This window comes from Alternaria infectoria, assembly GCF_024043175.1.
Source record: "Alternaria infectoria strain BMP 0036 chromosome Unknown scaffold_29, whole genome shotgun sequence".
In the NCBI taxonomy this organism is placed as follows: domain Eukaryota; kingdom Fungi; phylum Ascomycota; class Dothideomycetes; order Pleosporales; family Pleosporaceae; genus Alternaria; species Alternaria infectoria.
Genome location: NW_026250718.1, coordinates 184,008 through 203,798, shown reverse-complemented (window position 1 = coordinate 203,798; position 19,791 = coordinate 184,008). Strand labels below are relative to the sequence as shown.

Below are 19,791 nucleotides of genomic sequence, written 5' to 3'. Positions count from 1 at the left end.
GACATATGTGATTGTACTCGCATCTAAGATTTGAGCACCTCCAAAGCCTTCAGCGGATTAAGATATTGCCAGCACTACCTAGGTATGCTAGCTAGTGCAAAGATGTTGTCACACGGCTTTATCTGGGTATATCCCTTTTCCCGCCGATCTTGCACCGACGTCAGCGCAGCAAAATATGCTTGATCCCGTTATGAGTTCCAGTATGGAGATTCTGTTGCGACGAAAAGAACAGATGCGATTGAACAACTCACTTCCGCCCATAGTTTCAGCAGCAAAGCGATGAATTTCAGGTATCAGCGTCAAATCGATGAAAGCCTTGCGACAAATAGCAACAGCTAGGTGCCTACTACTATACAACGACGCAGGTTCAAAACCGGTATCCAAGCAACGAAAGAGAAAAGAATGATAAACCACGGGTATCGCATCGCTCCCCCATCGATCAACTCAACTCCTTCAAACTCGCCTCCACATTCTCCCAAGCCTTCGGCGACATAATCAAGCTCAGCCAATAACCCCCCGCATGATCCTTCCCCAAAATATGCACCAACAGCCTATTCGCCGGATTCGGTATCCTACTCGAGCAATGATGAAACGCAGGCATACCAGGCGGATTACTCCTTCCCTCACTCTCATCACCAGCCCTCACAACCGCAGGCCCAAAGTCGACAGTAGAAAAGAACTTGGCTTTCGACCAGTCGGTAAAAGGCACCAACATCGCATCTGCGTCGCTGTAGAGGAGCGTAGATGGGTCGCCGGAGATGCGTTGCTCGCGGATGCTGGCGAGGACTTGGCCTTCGGTTGCTTGGGCGAGGAGACTTTGTCTGTTGTGCAGGGCGGTGGGACCGAGGGGGCCGGTGGACATGTCTGGGGTGACGAAGATGAAGCCTGGGACGAGCATGTTTTGCATGTACATACCCTTCGCGTTGATGAGTTCAGGAAGACGGAAACGAGCGTTCATTGCGTGGAGGGCGGTCAAGGGACGGGGTGATGGCAGAGAAGATGCGATACAGCGGAGTGTCCATGCAGTGAGCACATCGCCATCGCTGATGAACGGTGGTTTCTCGACTATACCGTCATCGTTCTCCTGCACAGGTAGGTCTTGCTCAGTTGCTACGCGCAATTTCGCCACGACGTCCTTTGGCAGGTAAATCGTCTGCGACTTTGGAGCAGGACCAGTAAGCATATCCCATGCGAACCTCGCTCCAAATTTGACCATACTCAGCCCTTTGAGCTGTTTGGCCTTGAGTATGTACTCCTCTGCCGGCTGAGTCGTGTTGTCAGTCAGTGCACGTAGCATGTCTTCCCGCGCCCCTAGTACAGGCGGCACTTCGGTCTCTTTTCCGGCTAATACCATCGACCACGCGCAGAGGAGGTTTTGGTTGCCAATTACATCCATCAAAGTATGGGGCCAGGAGAGTCCCACGAGTGTTGCGTTGGTAAAAGACGTGATGTGGACCGAAATTTGTGGCGTGTCTCCAGCGATCAAGTCCTCAAACGTCATGGGCGCGTCGGCGCTAGCGGCCAGGTCATTGAACTCCGTGGGTCCTGGACAGATCAAGACGGCTCTGTTGGCTTTGGGAAGCTTCTTGGCTAGGTCGTGCTCTTCGATGGGAGTGTTGATGGTGACATGGCTGTACGAGAAGGCGGGTCGCTCAGATGTGAACTGGCGTGGGACATGAATCTCCAATGCACCCTTGTTCTATCATCCAACATGTTAGCCGTACTGCTTCCACGCGAAATCAATCCGAAAGATGCCACTTACGTTGAGTCTCAAGCGTCCTCCAAGCTTCCTCCAGTCCCCATTTTCCAAGAGCTTTGCTAGAGAGGACCGGAGCCTATCCGCATCGAGAACATCGTTGAAGCAGAGTGTCCATGTAATTATGATGCTACGGAAAGTCTTCGTGTCGTCTAGTGTGTGTACTGGAAGGACGTCGTCGTCGGCATATGGGGTTGGTGTAGCATCTACTGCTGGGGAAGATTGCTTTTTGAATCGCTTGAGGAAATCCATTGCTGAGACGCTAAACTTGCGAACTGTGAAAGGTGCTCAACAATGAGTGTTATTTGTCAAATCTATTTACTTCTGCTCTGCTTTTAACACCGTATGAGAATCCCTGGCCAAAGTCGCGTTCGGAACACGGATTCGTGGGTAGCCGGAGAATATGTTATCGTCGTTGTATCAAAAGGGGCTCGCTAGATCGACGCCTCGTCTCCACCTCTGCAAGTAACTAGTCTCAGGTAAAACTAGCCGCACGTACCAACACGAGAAGGATTTCCGCCGTGCCACCGAATCTCTACAGGCGAGTCAAGAATACGTTCTTATCGTTGTGTCAAAATAGGGGCTCGCTAGATCGGCGCCTCGTCTCCCCCTGCGCAAGTAACCAGTCTCAGGTAAAACCAGCCGCACGTACCAACACAAGAAGGCCGAATCTCTACAGGCGATCGGACAACGGATACTAGCGATCCGCCTACGTTCCATGCGCTCCAAACCACGCATCGACCTCGTCGCCTGTGGCAAGCTCGTCGTCGTCGTCGTGGATGGCTTCAACTCTGCCATGCCTGCGCCTGAACCGCCTCCCCCTCACCCGCGTCGTAGACTCATTCCGCTTCCGCAATGCCAGTCGCTTCGCAACCTCATTTGCCTCGACCAGGCTGACCAGCTTCCTCTTCTGCCCTTGATTCTTCTCGGCAAACTCCTTGCAGACTTCCCACACCTTTGTCGTAGCATCGCGAGTATCTCGGGACTTTTCGACGAAGGATTCTGGACGTCGTGAAAGCACGTTAGTATTCACGTTCCCGATACCAAGATGTCTGTGGCGACGATTTTGCCCTGCGTCGCTGGGAGGCGGAGGGTTGCTGAAGACCTCTTGAGCCAGATATGTATCCTCTGCCATCTCAAACGGCGTACGTCCTGATGCGTTCTCACGGAAGAGAAGGTCAGGACGGCATTGGAGCATGACGCGCAAGACTTGATCAGTACCACGCCGTACGGCAAGATGGACAGGCGTGTCGCCCTCGCCATTGACGATACTGAGGTCGTCGCCTTTGTTGAGCTCGAAAAGAAGTTTGAGAATGTTTTCGTGGCTCTCCGAGTTATAACTTGTTGAATTGTGGGGAAGAGCGACGTGAAGCCAGCGTGCAAGAGGTGTAGCTGCGCCAGGAGCCGCCGTTGTGCGTTCGGTGAACAGGCTAGAGAGAAGGCGAGTGTCGATGAGCGCCAAAAGCTCGCGGAGCTTCTCTAGGTCTAGCTGGTAGTTCAAATGTTTGTGCAGGATTGAGTGGATAATGTTCGCTCCGGTGTTGTCGCGTGTGGTTTGATCGGCACCAGCTTCCAGAAGAACCTTCACCATTTCGACACGGTGCTGAGAGAAAGCAAGCTGCAGGGGCGTCATGCCATTCGCAGAACGATGTCCAATCGCCTTGGGATGAGTTTTGCATAGATGTCGAAGCAGGCTCACCGACTCTTCACCCTCCTTGCCCAGAACCACCGAATGGAGCAGTAGATGCGAGCGTAGGTCGAGCCACTTTGTGATAGACGACTGTAGGCCGCCTTGGGTCTTCGCCAGGTTCTGGATGCGAATATCGTCTCGATGACTGTCCGCAAACTCCATATAACAGCGCAAAGCGGTGTCACTAGCGAACCACTCGACGCTCTCCAAACTTGTGTAACGAGCGGCATGAAGTAAAGGCGGATGCTTCGCCCCAACTGCTTTCGTCTGGGTCTCTCTCCCTTCATTCGCCCAGTCCGCTCGCTTCCTGCCGTGCACCGATAGCCCTTGGTAGTACTTTGGCTTCACGGGTATCTCGATGCCGCTCTTCTTCACAAGATCGTCCAAAGGAATGCCAGCCCCAGTGTTCTTGATGATGATTCCTAGCAGGCGGGTACGACTCAAGCGGATCGCGTACCAGAACTCGGCTTCGTCGAAACGGAAGAACCTCGGTGCAGTCTCATCGTCGAGTTCGGTGTTGTGTTGCGTGTACTCCTGAGCTCTGGCGATCAGGAATTGTAGTAGATCGGCATCGTCTAGATAGACTGCCAATTGGAACAGACTATGCGGCCGCACATCCTCGGGGATCTTGACGGGTACCGGGTTACCACTAGACGAGTCCAAAGGCGGTTGACCACGGAGGCTGCTTGAGAGCTCTGGGTGTGGAAGCCAGGGTGAGACCGATGCAGCATCGTGTTCGAGAAAACGGAACGCCGGGCACGTCCACGACATCATCTTGAGTGGCGTCACATTGCTTTTGACTTGACTCTGCACCTCTCCAATGTTCTCAATAGTGAAGCAATCATCCACAATCTCAGCGTAGATCTCGAAATCATCCTCACCATCGTCACTGCTACCGTCGTCATCATCTCGGGGCTGGAGACTGTGTTTGACCAATGGCTTCTCTTCGGGCACATATTGCGCATGTGCAATCTCCAAGACAGCACGAGCGATTCCATAGTGCTTCCGCAGAATGGCGATAGAGAACGGCGAGTAATCCTGCGAGTTCTGAACAGCGATTTGCAGGGGAGTCTGATTATCTCCCCACATCGACAAGGTAAGCTCTTTGATCGTCGGAAGATCGCCATCCCAGCAGGCTTGGAACAACTTGAGGTAAGCTTCCCGTCGTTCGTCGGTCAGGTCAGAAAGCCGGAAGGTGAGCAACGGATTCCACGGCTTTGGAGGGTCAGGTCCATAGCTACCATAATTGTACTGTTGTGGTGGGGGTATCCTGATTTCGGTATCTGGATGCAGCTCTTTGAAGGTCTTCGCCTGTCGTCTGAGCAGCTCTGACTCCAATGCTTCGAACTCTTTCAATAGCGCCTGGACAGCCGACTTCTTCTCACTCGTACCCTCGGGTTCTTTCTGAGATTGTTTCCACTTCTCGTGGCTCTCCAAGTCTTGTTCGTAGATCCGTTTGGCGCTGTCGATCTGATCACTCACCATCCAATGAGCGTAGGTACCCGGTTCGAGTCCTCCAAGATATTCAGTATCTTCCTTGAGCGGTACTGGGGCGAATTGCTCGGACCGCCGGTAGTTATCAATGCGGTCCACCCAGCCTTCGGAGCACAACCACCCATCTTGGCCATCAACTTTGCCCTTCTCGATAAAGGTCTGTAGTTTTCGCACATTGTACCGAACAATATCCAAAAGGGTGCCCGTATCGTTGTCGTGTGTGTTGTTGCTTTTGTCCAGCGCGCACCAAGCTTTGGGAGTAAGACTGTTGATGTCTGCTCCAGCATCCAGAAGCTTCAAGACTATCGACAATGCCTCATAACGAAGTGCAGTAAATACAGGCTGCTCGACGTTTTCTCTGAACGCTTTCTGGTTGCTCTCGGCAGTGCTGTATGCCGAATGAAACCCCTTGTTTTTCGCAACGGTAGAGTAGGTGGCGAAGTCAAGCTCAGGCTTCGCGCCCAGCTCTAGAAGTGCTTCAACTCCAGCGGTATCACCATGTTCAATGGCTGTCTTCAGAGGACTGTTCACGTTGGGTCTGAACGAATAGCCACTCAGCGATAAGTGATCGGCGGCTTGTTGCGCCGCAGGCCTGTTTGCGGATATCAAAGTGGTGAGCAGATCGGCACCATGCGCAGCAAAGTAGTGCAACGCTGTGATGTGGCTAGTGTCGCCCTGTGCAGGCGATGCACCTAGGCTGACGAGTAATCTAGTCATGTCCTTGGCCTTTTCAGGCGAGAGCTGTAAAGCGAGAACGGTTGGCAGGATCGCCGCGCGCGGGGACTTGTTGTAATCATTGACAAGCTTGACCGGCAGTAGTACATCGGCTCCAAACTCCTGAACGAGAGTCTTTACGACGTCGGTGTGACCATTTGCAATGGCCAGGTGGAGCGCAGATACCGGTGCGTCCCAAGCGACTACGTTGACGTCGTATACATCGGGCTCGTCGTCATTTGCATCATCTGGGAGGTTATCGTGGTCTTCTGACTTTTTGGGGTCTATCTTGATGACAGAGCCTTCAGTAGTCGCATCGGCATTATCGGACTCATCATCAAGTAAATCGACGTCGTCATCCTCATCGTCGTCGTTCTCGCTGTCGTCATCGGAAGCATGTTCCTCGGTGTCGTTGGTACTGGTAGCATCTGGTGTTTCCGGGAGGATCTGGTTCTTCTTCTTAAGAGCTTCTTTCTCTGCCTCTTCTTCTTCGTTGGCCTCACTCTTGATGAGGAGAGCTCTGACCATCTCTACCTCACCGCGCATGGCAGCAAGATGGAGCGCGGTCTTACCATCGAAGATGCGAGCGACGATACGGGCTCCAGCATCGACGAGAGCTTGAACGACCTGCGGAGTTGAGGTCATGACCGCCAAATGAAGTGGAGTACGCCCAGTGTAGTCCCTTCGGTTGGGATCAGCACCCTCTTGACTGAGCCAATCCCGGACATGCTCGAGATCTCCGTCCACTATAGCCTGACACAGTCGCGCTGTATTGCCGACATATGCCATCTCGGTCCAATCATCATCAGTAAGAGGGTTAAATGAGCCGATTGATTGCCGTCCAGGGTTGTCTTTGATGAAAGACAATGTGCCAGACACATAGATCTTGCTTTCCTCAGCTGCAATCTCCTGATCTTCTGGTGTGGTGGGCTCGGGACAGAACCCGCAACAGTCCCCAATTACATCGATTGCGTTGCCAAAGAAGGAAGGGTGTCGATGTAGTGTGGTCTGTCGATCCTTAGGTCGATTCCATTCGGCGTTGAGTAGCAAGTCCTTCGCAAAGAGCAACCTCTCAATCTTCCGAGCATGGAACTTCGGCCCGTATGGGATGGTGAAGGTATGGTAATCGCTGACCTCATCAGTCTCTACCCACTCGGCAACATCTTCGTCATGCTGTTGCTTGATGTCGCCTTTGAGCTTCTGCGTGGCCCAACGATTGATGGCTGGTCTGCCACGTTCAGCACGACGCTGATCAACGTAAGCGTCACGGTCAGTGCTTTTCGGCAATTTCTCAAGTACTAGCAACCTGGCCAGTCCGAGAGTGCGACCGAAGGAGCGTTCGAACAGCGTGGGATCAATGCGCGACCGATCAAGGAGCGGCCAGTAGACTTCGAAGCCGCGGCGTGCATATTTGGACAAGCGGTTCTCGTACGAGGGGGAGCGACGTGTCAGGTCGATGGTGTTGATCTGGGTCATGTATGCAGCGATCGCACGGGGACTGGCATAGACTTGCTTGCCATCGTATGCCGCACAGGAGCAATCAACATCGAAGCCTGTGAGAATCTCGGAGATAGATCTGTAAATACGCAGGACAATCTGAACGTGACGAGTCGGATACTGCGAAGCGATGGTGATGGCGTTCTTGGTACGGACGGTGGTTGTCTCTGTCAAGATGGAGTCTCTGATGCGTTGTTCAATCTGCTTGATCTTCTCAATCGCTTGCTCTTCGGAAAGATCGTAGAGGAAGAGATCGACATCCGAAGCTGGCGCTAGCTGCTGGTGATAGTATTCCCGCAGGGCGCGCTTTGAGCCACTATGTTCCTCTGGAACCGGCAGCAACGAAGTTACAACAGCGCTACCTGCGACCACCACATTGGACCAATCCATGTCAACTAGAGATGACTCGGAGAAGAGCTGGAAATTGGTTTGGAACTCATTGAGCGATTGCACAACTGCCGGAGAGCCCGTCGGCTTGCGATCGGCCTCGTCGAGAGGCATGAGATAGCGCTCACGCTCAGCCTCGGGTTCATCCTCGGGGTTGCGAGCGCGAATCTTGAGCTCACTTTCGCGACCTGCGAATATGGGAAGGATGTTGGGCTCCGCAATGGCGGGGTGTTCTGGTTGCTGAGCGAACACCTCGCGCAGTTTGGAGTCATATTCCTTGTAGGGCTCGAGCAAGGTGTGCAGTGATGTCTCTGGATGGGCAGCGACATGATCAATCCAGTCGGTATGACGAACTGGGACTGGAGGAAGGTCAATCATTGTCGACATCTGATGTTGGGTTGTGATGGTTGAAGTGGCGTTGTGAGAAGTGGTAGAAAGCGCGTGCGTTGGGATGGAATTGAGATTGTTGAATGGAATGACTGCTGAAGATGGAAAGACGACTGATTATATATTTCCTCCAGCATTGGGATCTCGTTCATGCTTGACGATGGCAGCCTGTATTATGGAGGAGTTGGATGCTGCAGCGGTGTGGCGTGTTGAGGCAAAAGAGGGTCGAGCTAGGCAACGACGCGCCGTGGCCCATTTTAGCGACGGGAAGACGTGTTTAGGGACCACAGCAGCCTGACGAGACAGGCAGCAGCGAATCATGGTTAGCAGCGTGTATTGAGTCCAACGCGAGCTGCACACGAGTTCATGTGATGCATGACGCGACGGAAGTGGCAAGTGAGGGTAGATCTCAATGAGGTGCTCGAGGTTTGCCACGAACACGCTTGTGCAAAAGAAGGATAGCGCAGCCAGCGGCTTGGCACCCCCCGCTGGCAGCAGCGAGATCTCGCCATCTTCGGCATCATCATGTTCCGGCACCACTCCTACGTCCAATGGTACATGGCTTTGTCACGCCTTCGAACGACTTACACAGTCTCTACTCCCTGATCGGCGAGTAGAGCGAAATCTGCCCAACGAAGAACATGATGATCGTCAGAGCCGCAACAGCCGTGAAAACAATCGCAACCTATTATCAAATCAGCATTGTAACCTTTCATAGTCGTCTCAAGGCGTCTGAAGTCATACCTTGTCCCCATCGTCTAACCCTCCAGAATTACCCAGATTCGACGTGGCACTCCACACCAGCAGAAACATACCCACAACCATGCAGATAGTCGCGGATATGAGAAACATGACTGGCATCTGCCAAGTCAAGACCTGGACAAGGTTTGGCGCACGACGACCCGTTCGTTTCCAGCGACTTCCTTTACCAAGTAGCTTGTGAAGATTGGCGAGGCCATCGCGGTGCGACGAAAGCCGATGTAAACGAACGGTCTGGTCGGCTGCGCTGATGATGGAGAGCATTGTGATGATGATGCCACAGTACCACGATGTCCGGACATACCACGGAGTGGGCCTGCCAGTGGTGAGGATATTCGGCCAGCTGCCTGTCGAGGTAAGGACACCCGCAAGCAGGGCGGACTTGACGATCGTCAGCGGTGCGGCATCATCAATGGATACAGTACTTACCACGACACCAACAAAGTTCAGCTCGCTTAGCTTGTTGTCTCTCCATTTTTCGACAAGCTCATCTCTCTCGCTTTGGTCATGCGTGTTGAGCAAGATTTCTAAAGGGTCATACGTTGAGGGGTCCGGTAAGAAGATGCCACCGCCGAACATCTGCGGTGCGCAAAAACAACTGCTTTGCCGCTTGCGTTTGTTGTTCGACGTCTCTGGATGTAGGGGTGGCTGGGTAACACCATTCGATCCTCGGTCTGCTGCTCTCCATTCGACATCGTCCGGCTCCCGGGAAGAAGAGGTACGGAACATGGTTTACTCGGTATCTGGAGGATCGAAGAGGTTGTGGATATGGGCAACAGTGGCCTCCATTGACTTTATCAAAGGTTTGCCAGAAGCAAACAATGCTGCGGTGTTCGAGAGGTGTTCGCCGATTATGACGCACATCGCGCCGCTAGCTGTAGCGCAAGTCTTCAAAGCTCAGTCAATCACAGCCTCTGCATCGTTCAGTCGCAATGCAGCCAAGTCTACCTACGCTGCGAACATCAACAGCCATGCAGGACGCTTAATCTCAAAAACGCAAGCGTTCAAATAAAGTCTCGATTGTAATTACGGACCTCGGCTACACATCCACTGCGTTCCAGCACCCTACAGCCAGCTTAATGCATGACCACAGCGACATGGTCGTCCATGTACTTGGAAATATCACCCAAAAAGCATGCCGCGATGATACTGACTCCGCCAAACGCTATGCTGACGTAGTACACGTACTTGTACGCCTCGGCGTACGCGAGCTGACCAGCGTACACGACCAACTCATACGCACCCGGCACGTCCTTGATACCCGGAAGCTCATGGAGAAGCGGGAGAAGCGATCCGCCGGTGATGGCGATTGCCTCTCCGATGATCTCTGGGGATGTGATGTTGAGCTTGGTAACCATTGCGCCGCCGATGTAGTGGGTTGCGGCGGGAACAAATTTGGAGATGAAGACGTTGTAGTACACGCAGTATCCGATCGAACCACCAATGACGCGGATGGCAAGGGTCAGAGCTGCGATTGTTGCGATCAGGTCGTCTGGGCAGATGATAGTGGCTGACGAGGTCAGTAACGCGTTCGTCGATCAACGCGACGTGAAACTTACAGATGATGGATGCGGGCACAACGATACCACCAATGCCGAGACCAGCGAGAACCAACAATCCCCACAGTTGGTACAAGTTATCCACGCGACCGATAGAAAGGGCACCGCAGCCTGCCGTCATCATGATTGACGAGACGATCAAAAGCTCCTTGTTGTGACCGCGGAGCAAAGACAGCAACCACAGCACAATACAAGCCCCAGCCAGAATCGAGAACCCAACAGGAATACCCCGGATACCAACACCAACAGGATCATGACCATAAACGTTGAACGCCTGCGTCGGCCAGAACATGAGGATAGAGAAGAAGTTGGCTCCAGAGATGAACGTAATAACAAGTGTCAGCCCAAGAATCCGGGGCTCCTGACGAAGTCTCTTGGGGAACATGGGATGTTTGGCTCCGTAAGCTTCCCAGAAGACAAAGGCGACGAGGAAAGCGACACCCAGGACCAAGGGCGCGAGCACGTGTGCGCTGGACCACTTGTACTGGTAGCCACCCCACTGCATACCCATCATGAATAAGATCATACCAGCAACAGACAGAAAACCGCCGATGTAGTCGATCTGCGCGAGAACCTCTCTGCGGCTCATACCCACGCTGTTGACGCGGGGAGGAGGGTGGTAGAACACGAAGGTCAAGACGAGGCCGATGAAAGCCCAGAGACCTAAATTGTCAGTTCCCGTCTCGTGCGTTATTTGGAGAATGGGGAGGCCACTTACCACACCACATCCCAATCCACCTCCACGCCCCAGGACTCTGACTAGCAATAAGCTGCGCCCAAAGCACACTCGGACAAAACGGCAAAATCGTAAAAACCAATATCGCAACATACTTGCCCCTCTGACTCGTCGGCGCAAGCTCGCTCGTCACCGCCAAAGCCGTAAGCTCGTTGATGCCCGCGCCCACACCGCTAAACACCATCCCTGCGATGAAGATATTCATGGAATGTGCGGTTGAGCAGATGATCATGCCGAGGATCAGGAAGCACGCGCCGATCATGGCGACCCACCGGCGGCCCACGATGTCGGAGATGGAACCGACGAAGGGGCACACGGCGGCGAGGGAGAGGAGGTTGGCCAGGATAAACCAGATCCAGCGGTCGGTGCCGCCTATGTCGGCGTAGATGTAGGGGGGGACGCCGCCGAAGAGGTAGACGGGGATTTGGCTGCCTGTCCATACTATTCTTGATGTTAGCGAGGGAACTCCGTTGTGTATCAGTCGTCTGGGAAGGGCTATACGCACGGAAAGCCATGGCGACCAACGCCATAAGTCTCTTGAAGTTCATAGGCTGCTCAGCGTCGTGGTCCTCGCCGTCGCCGGCTGTCCGCAAGCCATCTTTTTCGTAGTAGTTGGTCTGACCGGGGACTTGCTCGTTGGTGTGGATTTGCTCGATGTGGTTGAACGCTGGTTTGGACGCTGAGGGGGAGTGGTCTGAGATATCTATTGTTGGATTGGGTTAGTACATGTGTAGGTGAGTGTGGAGTTGGGGTGTAGGCGTTACGTACCAGAGCCATCGCTGTGGTCTCGCATCGTGTTCTTCATAGTCTACGTATGGAAAAGACCTCGTAGACAGGAATTCAGAGCTTCAACTTTAACAGTACAAACGAAGCTGTCAGTCCTGCTCACAACTTTCGTTTGGAGGCTCAGCGGGGCTCTTATGCTATCCATGTAATCGGAACTCACCCTTGCCTTCACCACGCCCCCTACCAGGGCCGTCCATCACATTCCCCACCCACGACTCAGTCTGCGGGGTATTTCCCACCTAACATCCAACTAGTCCTCACATCGTCCCTCTTCCTCCATTTCCCTCCATTATCCTCCTTCACACTAGCCCCAAGTCCACGGTCTAGCCCATCCACCCACCGTCCCCATCCGCGCATCTGGATTCGCTTCTCGCACCACGGCCGCGGTAACTTTCCCAACTTTCCCACACGCCCAGCTGTCACCCCCAGCTTCCGCCACGTTAAACCAGCTAGCCTATCACTTCCTTCCGTACCATGTCCATGGGACGTCGCGTACTTCGGGGGAAGTTGTGAATGGGGTTAGCGTGGGCTGGTAGCGCACATGTACCCCGCAATTGCTTGATCGAGCTTGTCGCAACAAGCAAAGAAGCGGCTGAACAAGCTTTTGGCGAGGTTTGTCGATCTCAGATGGCTTCGTTGGAAAACCTGGGGATGGGGAAAAAGTGTGAACGGGGATCGGCGGGGGACGGTGGGTTGGTGTTGGTAACCTTGGAATGGAGAGGTGGTGCGGCGATTCCGTATGTAAGGAGAGAGGGCTTCAGCTGGGATGTCACATACGGGTACTTGGGACCACGGCAGTTTCTTCACTCGCTCTCTCGCTGTCTCGCTCTTCGCTCTTCGCTCTTCGCACAATACACCTCCGCGCGGCTTTTCCCTTCGGTCCTATTCGCGCGGAGAAAAGTCCGCGTTGGATACATACAGGGGAATATGGGCTTGACCGGGCTTGACCTGCCCGTACAGATGCATCGTGTCTAGTCCCGTGAGCTATACTCGCTCTCGCGTATGCACGATAGCGACACCGGAGTGGATGCTTGATACGCCACGAGTACGGCTGTTCGGCTACGGGGGTCATGCAGACTACGTTCTTGATTCGAGTTGCCTAGGTAGAATGAGAGGATGGGGGAGCTTGTTGGAAGTTCACTGCTAGGCTTTCATTGAGATGGATTTGCGCGCTGATTTGGGGATGGATGTTGCTTGCTGGTTTGTTGTAGCACTATCAATGTAGAATTATCGTTGTTGGAGATCATAGTCCTCATCATCTCAGACCATCCATCTCCAAGCTCACATTATCCGCTCTCGAACCATAAACACCCCCATCCAAGATCCACTGCTCATTATCATCATTATCATCCTGCACGCGACGCCACGTCTGCTTCCTGCCTCCTTCACCCGCATTCTCCTTGCCTTTACTCTCCTGAACCTTAATAGTCGGCCTAATCAGTCCACCCAACAGCGGATTCTTGCTGAACGCCCCGCTACCACTCGATAGCGTATTCCCATCTCGGGGCCGTTGAGTAGGTTCGGGTGGCTCATCTTCGCTCTCGGGTGTAGCCGGCCTCTCGGTAGCAGCCATGCGCTTGACAAGCTTCTTGCCAGAGAGATCGATGCTGGCGACTACTTTGCGCTTTTCGTACTCTGGGCGCGCATTCCAGTCTTGCTCGCGCAGGGCTTTTTGCTGGCGCTTGAGCTGCATGGCGCGTTCTTGGGGGCTGGCCCACATGCTGAGGCCGGCTGTTGTGGTTTCGAAGTCGGCGGCTTCGTCGTGGACTTGAGTTCGTTTGGCGTTTTGGGCTTGGAAGGCGAGCAGCTTGTCTCTGTGCTGTTTTGCTTTTGCGAGCTTCTCGTTCTCAGACTCGACGTCCGAGGCCGGATTGGAAGATGCGGGTGTTCCTGTGCGGGGTGTTGAAAACGGGCGTGGTGCGAGCGAGACATCGGCACGCTTTTGGCCCGCGTTGTTGGCGGCCATCTTCTCTTTGCCGCGCTCTTCGCGGAGAACGCGCACCATGGATTGGATGTCTTGTGCACTGAATAAGGCTGAGTTGCAGAAAGTGCATGGGCCGATGCCTTCCTTTACGCAGATGATCTTTCCGCAGTTCAAGCAGTTTGGCGCAGCTTCGAGCAAAGGATGTCTGGTGGCCATGCAATTGCATTTCCGTTTGCTGTTGTCTTGTGGGGCAAGGGTAGGGTTCGTCTGAATCTCAAGTGCTCTGATTGCGGACTCCAGATCATTGAGTGCCGTCGAGGCACCATGCATGGGCGTGCCACCAGTTACATTAATCTTTGCCTTGGCCTTTGGTTTGGTCTCAGAGATAAGTTGGCCTGGAAGTTTCTTTGATGGTTGCGGAGCAGGCGAGACACCACGGGATTTGGGGGTCGATGTCCCCGATGACGTAGTGAAGGTTGGTAATTGCAACCCGTCAGGTTGTTCTTGTAAGCCGAATTTAGCAGCCTTGGGCTTTGAGCTACCCGCCATGTAGTCTTCTTCATCTTTTTTGAGATATGCACCAGATACGTTGCCACGGTCCTCTACTTGTCGCGGTGGCGGAAGTTTGTTCAAACCGGGCTTCTTCTTCTTTGGCTTCGCCCTGGGTACTTCTGACATGCCATTTGACACTTGAGCCTGACCAGAACCGCCAGATGGCTTCGGCTTCCTCCGGTTGTTAAACGAAGAGATAAACTCAAGTGCTTGCGGGCTGTCACCCAAGAAATTCTGCAGATGGTCCGCTGCTTCTTTGGGCGATAGTGACTCAGTATACGATATTAGTTGCTTCAGTGACTCATCGTCTAGAGGGACAAGCTTCGATAGCTGGGGCAATGCCCAGGTTGAGAGATCCATGTTCTTGTTGATGAGGTTGTGGTCGCCAAATGTCAGAATAGGTTGTTGGCTGTGAATCATCACTCTGAGCTAGTAGCTGTGGCGCAGATGTGGCTGGTCGGCGGTCCGTGCCCCAAAGTTCACATGGAATTCCAGGTCGTGGGGAAGCTGCCATCACAGTCCTCATACCCTCAACGACACATTCACCATGGCGACCGACATCGCGCTCGATACCACTATTGTACGTTAATCTTCTCATACGGTAAACACCCTTACTAATCAGAGCAGGGCACCATCGTCATCGAACTCTACAACGACCACGCGCCCAAGACATGCAAAAACTTCTCGACGCTCACGCAGCGCAACTACTTCAACGGCCTGATCTTCCACCGCATAATACCAAACTTCATGATCCAAGGCGGCGACCCCACGGGTACAGGACGAGGAGGTGAGAGCATATATGGCGACAAGTTCGAGGACGAGATCAGCCCCCAGCTCAAGCACACCGGTGCGGGCATCCTCAGCATGGCCAACTCCGGTCCCAACACCAATGGCTCCCAGTTCTTCATCACATTGGCGCCGACTCCGTGGTTGGACGGCAAGCACACCATCTTTGGACGGGTCAAGAGTGGAATGCAGATTGTAAAGAAGCTGGGCTTGGTCAAGACGGACAAGGAAGACCGCCCTGTGGAGGAAGTCAAGATTGTCAAGGCATACCTCGTCGACGACGGCGCGATGGCGATGCAGCGATACTAGCGCGGGGGAACGGGATCAGCCAGACGTCGATGCGATCGCATGACAGAGCGCATCAACGCGACACTCAATGCTTGAACGTGAGTTACTCGAAAATGGAATGTAGATTAATTACTCATACGTCCAACTAGTTCAGAGCTCCATTCGGATGGATCAACACCTTCGTATACCCCTCGATCCTCTTGTCAAACTTCTCGTATGCCGTCGGCGCGTCGTCGATATTAATCTCGTGCGATACGACGAAGCTCGGCTTGGCCTTGCCCGATACAATCATGTCGCGAAGATACCTGTTGTACGCCTTCACATTACACTGCCCGGTGCCAAGATGCAAACCCTACGGTCGTCAGTGGTGGGTACACAACTTCGAACCACGAACATACCTTTTCGAAGAGCTTGCCGAACGAGATCAGAATTTGGCCCTTCTTGCTCTGCTCGTCTGGGGCTCCAGGGTCGGCCGGAACATACAACCCTGGAATACCTAAGCCACCCGTTGGCCGGGTCACCATGATCAACTGGTCCAAGACAACGTTTGGCTTCTCCTTGCTACCAGACGCGTCCACGGCTTGATAACCTACCGCGTCGACAGCGCGATCCACCATACCGTCATTGAGCTTGATGATCTGCTCCACCGGGTCGCTCTTCCTGAAGTCAATAGGAATGCATCCGATCTTCTCCGCAGCTTGCAGTCGCTCAGGCACTGTGTCGACTACGAAGACCTTGCTCGCGCCTCGTAGGATACCACTATAAGCTGCCATGAGACCAACAGGACCTGCACCGAACACCGCGACGCTTTCGCCGGACTGGAACCCAGCGAGGACCAGCCCATGCCAGCCCGTTGGGAATATATCTGCTAGCAGTATGAAGTCGGCTTCGTGCTCGGTGCCTTTGGGCAGTTTGAGGGCGTTGAAGTCGGCGAAGGGGACGCGGAGGTATTGCGCTTGGCCGCCCTGATACGGGCCCATGGCTACGTAGCCGTAAGCTCCGCCGGCGAAGCCTGGGTTTACTCTGTTTGATAGTCAGGACAGACGGTCGACAATTTGATTGAAGCTCGACCTACCCAGTACAAAACGCAGTCTTGCCCTCCTCGCAATTGCGACACCTGCCGTCGGCAACATTCTACAATCCACCGCGTCAGCCCTCCGCCATCCGCACTATATCTCCACGGAACACTCACAAACGGCAACACAATCCTATCCCCCTTCTCCAGCAGCGTCACGCCGGCACCAACCTCGATAATCGTCCCCATGTTCTCATGACCAAACACCAGACCCGCCTCCGCAGCCGTCCGTCCCTGATACATATGCAAGTCCGACCCGCAAATCGCCGCCGTCGTAACCTTGACAATCACATCATCTGGATGCTGTATCGTAGGCAGTTCGACGTCCTTGACCGAGACCTTGAATGGACCTTCGTAGTGCACTGCTTTCATCTTGGAGCTGGACATTTTTGGGGGTTGTTGCGCGCGTCGCGTACAAGCAGTTTTGAAGGTTCAGTGGTTCAAAGATACAAGATACAAGATACAAAGAGTTCGTCGCGACAATAGAACGAGATGCGCGTATATTATCGTGAAGTGGGAAATGGTTGCAAAGGACAAAAGGCATGTTGATCCTACAACGGAACCAGACCCAGTCTATGATGTATGACGACCCCTCACCTTCGGTACTTGCAAGCTTGCACGGCTTGCAGGAGTTGGGACCAGAGCGTCTGGCTGGCGTCATTATTGAGGGGCTGACAGCGGAGAGAGGGTCGATCAAGTGTGGGGTACGGGTTCCGAGTCGGAAGAGGCGCTTCGGAAACTAGCTCGTCACCCGAAGGCATGCTCGAGCTATCATCTCATCATTGACCTTTCCTTGGGCTTCGCGCTTGAGCCTGAAGTCGTTTCGTGAGTAGAAGTGACTGTATAAATTGGGGCTTCGACGTCTCGTCGACTTCATCTTGCTCATGCAATGACACACCTGCTCGTGATGCGGAAAAGAGCAACATTGATGAAAGGGCCTGATGGAGGCCATATATGTTGCAAGGAAATTTCTGGCAGTCAGAATCAACTGATGTAAACGACAAGAAAAGGGCGCGGATACATGTTCGTCTCGTTGCTTACTCGTCACAAGCGATACACCACAAAATCTGGCCCCAGGGGACCTCCAGCCTTGTATCTGACTTGGTTCTCGAGGAGACCTGTCCTGCACAGGTCGTCTCCACGTGCAAAGCCAATCGTGGCGCTGTAAGCGATAGGCAACAACAGCGACCATTCGCCTGTTTACGCGCTCCGACCCCGCATCCTGCCTTGTCTCAGCCTTCCTCTTTCCTCCATCATGATCTGATTATCCTTTTGCGCAGAAGAAAATGAACCGACCATAGCCATTATGGAGCCGAACACAGTGCCGACAGAAAGACTTCGGTATGGAAAGGGGCTTGCGCTACTTTCACTGGACGGCGGCGGTATCCGTGGTTTGTCGTCGCTATACGTTTTACAACGCCTTATGGAGCAGCTGGATCCCGAGAACCCACCAAGGCCTTGCGACTGTTTCGACCTTATCGGTGGCACGTCTACGGGCGGACTCATTGCACTCATGCTAGGGCGCCTGCGTATGACGGTCGCGGAATGCATCGATGCATACCATGAGCTTATGCCGGCTATCTTTGAGAAGGCCAAACATCGCTACTCTATCAGCAAGGGTAAACTCCAAGGGAGATACGATGGTAAAGCTATAGAGGAGGGGGTTAAGCGCATACTCGAGGAACGTAACATTAGACCAGACGAGCTTCTCAAAGACCCCGGCTCCACATGCAAAACGTAAGTGGGCCGCAATGTCTACAGTCTTTCTCCGGCTAATAGCTCAGATTTGTCTGTGTAACCAGGAAGACCGGTTCACAGATAACGCTTTTCTCCAATTACCCCATACAACGCGGTGAAGATATGGGAGGCAGCTCGTGCCACTTCAGCCGCGACAACCTTCTTCGAACCTATCAAGATCCTCCATGAAGAGTTTGTGGACGGTGCCTTTGGTGCAAACAACCCGATCGACGAAGTCTGGACAGAAGCTGGTGACATATGGACACGCAATACTGGAGAAACACTAGAAGACAACATAAGTTGTTTCGTCTCCATTGGAACTGGTATACCGGCTTTTGGAAAAGTTGACGAGTCACTCGTTGGTATGGTGCAGACGCTGAAAGCGATAGCTACCAACTGTGAGAGCGCCGCTGAGAGATTTCAACGACACCATCCTGCGCTCGACGGGCGTTTCTTCCGTTTCAACGTGCCAAGAGGTCTGGAGAATATAGGGCTGGAAGAGATCAACAAGGCAGGCGACCTCATCGCTGCTACCAGACAGTATCTAGAGTCACAATCGGCTTTCCTCGATATCGAAAAGTTCCAGTCGGCCTTTCAGCAGCGACAGCGTACGTACCCTACGGAGCAGAGGGAAAGCGGACTGTCCAGCTGAACGACTAGCAGGGATTCAACGAATTTGCGACTATGTTACTAGTGTAGCTGAACGCGTATCATACAGTGTTCGTTACCAGTCAGAACGCGTGAGCCAAACCACTGCATCAAGTACTCATTGGATCACAAACACAAGCATTTGTGATTCGTGGCTGCGACATGGCTATGAGCTATTACACATTGACTGGAAGGGTACAGGACCTGAGCGAGATATAAAAGAGAATGACATCGTCGCAATCGCGGATACACTCTTACAGATGTCGCCTCAATTCATCAACCTCAATCTTACGAACATTGTCCTGCGGAGTTACAACAAACCTCTCGTGGATGTTGATCAATCCCAACACAATTCATGCGAGCATTGTAAACAAGACGAAGGTGTACCTCACCATGTTTGTATTGATGTGCAGCGACCTATTACTCCCAAAGAGCTCATGGTGGCTTTCGCATGTGTCCAGTTAGCTCGCAACACGAGCGAAACAGAACTTGCTACACGCATATCAGAAATGGATAGCTCCAATTTTGGCCTTCTCGAAAGATTGTCGACCGAAAAAGGCGTTGAAGAAGGCTCCCGAGTCGACTATGAAACGTTGTTAGGGGGTTATAGCATCGGGAACATCAATCATTTGGTTGGCTATTCGTTGCAAAGACTGCCAACTAATTGCTTTCTTCTCTTCTCAATATGTCATCTCACAAACTCTACTATTCGCAGCAATGAATTGGAAATGGTGGTGAGAGGATTCCGTGCTCTTCTTCCAGAGACGTCGAGGCTGCAGGCGGTGATGCACAACTGGGGGAATCAATCTCCAGATATTCAACAACCATTTTCATTGACGATCAGTCGCAGAACCGAATACCTGGGTAAGGTTTCCCTGTTAGTGATCCCCCATTACTCGAAGTATGAATCTGACGTGCTTTCTAGAGTGTCTCGCATCTTTAAAATCCCAGGAGGTTCTCGCCCGATTAAATCAAATCCTTCCACCTGCTTCAGGGACTTTCAGTTGGTTGGATAC

At 53.1% G+C, this 19,791-nt stretch overlaps 7 protein-coding genes across 7 annotated transcripts; 2 read left to right on the top strand and 5 right to left on the bottom strand.

The window, feature by feature from the left end:
* Window positions 1-439: 439 nt before the first annotated feature.
* On the bottom strand, window positions 440-2,008 carry J4E92_009954 (uncharacterized protein; the record flags this gene model as incomplete). The annotated part of the gene is made up of 3 exons (XM_051501296.1): window positions 440-1,264; window positions 1,352-1,699; window positions 1,763-2,008. 3 exons carry the CDS (start codon window positions 2,006-2,008, stop codon window positions 440-442), a joined length of 1,419 nt encoding a protein of 472 aa, XP_051348514.1.
* A 457-nt stretch (window positions 2,009-2,465) lies between these two features.
* J4E92_009953 (uncharacterized protein) lies at window positions 2,466-9,413 on the bottom strand (the record flags this gene model as incomplete). The annotated part of the gene is made up of 2 exons (XM_051501295.1): window positions 2,466-7,847; window positions 8,916-9,413. 2 exons carry the CDS (start codon window positions 9,411-9,413, stop codon window positions 2,466-2,468), a joined length of 5,880 nt encoding a protein of 1,959 aa, XP_051348513.1.
* A 347-nt stretch (window positions 9,414-9,760) lies between these two features.
* Window positions 9,761-11,784, bottom strand: J4E92_009952 (uncharacterized protein; the record flags this gene model as incomplete). Its single annotated transcript, XM_051501294.1, has 6 exons — window positions 9,761-10,194; window positions 10,244-10,906; window positions 10,962-11,029; window positions 11,075-11,420; window positions 11,485-11,682; window positions 11,748-11,784. The coding sequence occupies 6 exons, from the start codon at window positions 11,782-11,784 to the stop codon at window positions 9,761-9,763; spliced, it is 1,746 nt and encodes a 581-aa protein (XP_051348512.1).
* A 1,236-nt stretch (window positions 11,785-13,020) lies between these two features.
* Window positions 13,021-14,661, bottom strand: J4E92_009951 (uncharacterized protein; the record flags this gene model as incomplete). Its single annotated transcript, XM_051501293.1, has 1 exon — window positions 13,021-14,661. The coding sequence occupies one exon, from the start codon at window positions 14,659-14,661 to the stop codon at window positions 13,021-13,023; it is 1,641 nt and encodes a 546-aa protein (XP_051348511.1).
* Window positions 14,662-14,788: 127 nt separating this feature from the next.
* Window positions 14,789-15,336, top strand: CYP1 (heme binding; the record flags this gene model as incomplete). Its single annotated transcript, XM_051501292.1, has 2 exons — window positions 14,789-14,821; window positions 14,869-15,336. 2 exons carry the CDS (start codon window positions 14,789-14,791, stop codon window positions 15,334-15,336), a joined length of 501 nt encoding a protein of 166 aa, XP_051348510.1.
* A 124-nt stretch (window positions 15,337-15,460) lies between these two features.
* On the bottom strand, window positions 15,461-16,777 carry J4E92_009949 (uncharacterized protein; the record flags this gene model as incomplete). Its single annotated transcript, XM_051501291.1, has 4 exons — window positions 15,461-15,667; window positions 15,714-16,338; window positions 16,391-16,449; window positions 16,508-16,777. The coding sequence occupies 4 exons, from the start codon at window positions 16,775-16,777 to the stop codon at window positions 15,461-15,463; spliced, it is 1,161 nt and encodes a 386-aa protein (XP_051348509.1).
* Window positions 16,778-17,696: 919 nt separating this feature from the next.
* Window positions 17,697-18,779, top strand: J4E92_009948 (uncharacterized protein; the record flags this gene model as incomplete). Its single annotated transcript, XM_051501290.1, has 3 exons — window positions 17,697-18,127; window positions 18,175-18,184; window positions 18,249-18,779. 3 exons carry the CDS (start codon window positions 17,697-17,699, stop codon window positions 18,777-18,779), a joined length of 972 nt encoding a protein of 323 aa, XP_051348508.1.
* Between the last annotated feature and the right edge of the window lie 1,012 nt (window positions 18,780-19,791).